The sequence below is a fragment of the Perkinsus marinus genome (genome assembly GCF_000006405.1).
Source record: "Perkinsus marinus ATCC 50983 genomic scaffold scf_1104296967890, whole genome shotgun sequence".
Classification (NCBI taxonomy): Eukaryota; Perkinsozoa; order Perkinsida; family Perkinsidae; genus Perkinsus; species Perkinsus marinus.
This window is the reverse complement of record NW_003203372.1, coordinates 1-1685: the sequence shown is the minus strand read 5'-3', so window position 1 is coordinate 1685 and position 1685 is coordinate 1. Positions and strand designations below refer to the sequence as shown.

Sequence of the window (1685 nt, the reverse complement as noted above, 5' to 3'; positions counted from 1 at the left end):
GCTTTGAAGTGAGAAGGGCCCTCTCGGGCTCGCACTAAATGGAGAATCGTTGTAAGGAGGGTCTCCGTTGCCTCACTGCCACTCGCTAATACCAGGGAACCTGTTCCGATGTGCACTATGAGTATGAACTCAGCAACGATTAGTAGAGAACAGCAGCCATCTAGCCGGATGCCAAGCTGAGCCCACTTGTGAGGTTAGTGCTCACAATTTCACCATATTCTTGGCCACCTAGGTCCCAGATGACGCAACAAGCCAGATGAACGACTAGTACAGAGGTAGATAGGAGCAGCCTTGAGGTGAGGATCTGACACGTGATGTGTTTCGCGGGCCCATCCACGGGTACGAAAACTGTTCAACCACCGATTCAAGAGGCATAAACTATACAACATAAGAAAGGAGTACAACGGTACCGTCAAGGCTTTCTTCACCCTCTCTGTGAGTTCCACTCGGGGAAGGCTACACAATGACTGAGAATATACCCCTCTAACTACCAAACTATACCACGCCTGATATAGTGGGGAGCGAGATCTACACGTTTGTGTAGATCTCGGTTTCCACCAAAGAGAGCTTCCCAGAAGGCCATTGCCGTGGCATCCAATGAAAGCGTACAGATGACGAGCGTATCCCACATCATCTCCTCTGTAGCGAACAACACGTCTGCTGCGATGCCTACCTCAAGGAACTGCCGACAATGTTGATGAACATGTTCACGCTCGAAATGCAGTCTGCAGTAGCGATGAAGCAGCTCTGACAGCAGGTACGAGAAAGCATGGTCTCGAGGGAACAGCTGATTCACCAGTGGTGTAGTATTGGCCGAATTGATCCATCAGAGGCAGCAGCTCGACAAGTCGTGGGTAAACACTATGGAGCATGCTCAGCGAGTCTTGGACCATATCAAGCGTTGACGTGGAGACGCCTGTAGCCGTAGAAAGAGAATCACCAGCCAAAAGAGGTTCTTCCTCTCGCACCTTCCCTCCCATACAGTTTGACGCATACAACAAAATACGACATAGCTGCAGCGCCGACAACCTAACGTCGAGGCAGATGTCACCCTTAGCAGGCGTGTGGTGATAGAGGGTGACTCACCAGCTCGGACCCATCAGTTGCCATCATTTTAATGAGGAGATTCCGAACCAACGGAAACTGATCGACGTCCGTCACGAATACCTGTCAGGATGCAGACACTCTATCATTCTCGATGACTGCAAGGGAAACCACAACGTTCAGTGTGCCAACGATGCTCAGGAGGAGTCTGCTTGGGCTACCTGTGGAAGGCATACTGCAGCGACCGACTTCCTGACATAGGCTGAGGAGTCTACTGCAGCTTGATTCACAGCTGCCATAACCACCTATCAAACGCCTGTACAACAGCGACCCATCATCAGGGAGCGAACCTGTATCATCTCGAGGACTCTTATCGCCGCCATACTTCTAATACTGGCAGCCCTAACCAGAGCACTACGACTATCAACAGAGTCTTTTTGGAAAGAGTTGACACTGAGCAAGGGCAGCTCCTTCCTCGACTCTGCATGGGATACGATCCATATGTACCTACCCACCAGTGGCCCCTTCGAAACCCATTTGGCCTACACAGTCGTTTGAGCTCGAGGTTTGTGGTTGACATATTCTTCACCACCTCGCTGAAAAGGTCATGCATACGTCTGGGTCATCTGAAAACGGTTGCT

The 1685-nt window shown here is 50.8% G+C and overlaps 1 protein-coding gene across 1 annotated transcript; it reads right to left on the bottom strand.

Moving 5' to 3' along the window:
• Positions 1-1086: 1086 nt before the first annotated feature.
• Positions 1087-1551, bottom strand: Pmar_PMAR019692 (conserved hypothetical protein; the record flags this gene model as incomplete). Its single annotated transcript, XM_002768533.1, has 3 exons — positions 1087-1167; positions 1266-1349; positions 1395-1551. Coding segments are annotated over 3 exons (322 nt in total), but the record flags the coding sequence as incomplete, so codon positions are not given.
• Between the last annotated feature and the right edge of the window lie 134 nt (positions 1552-1685).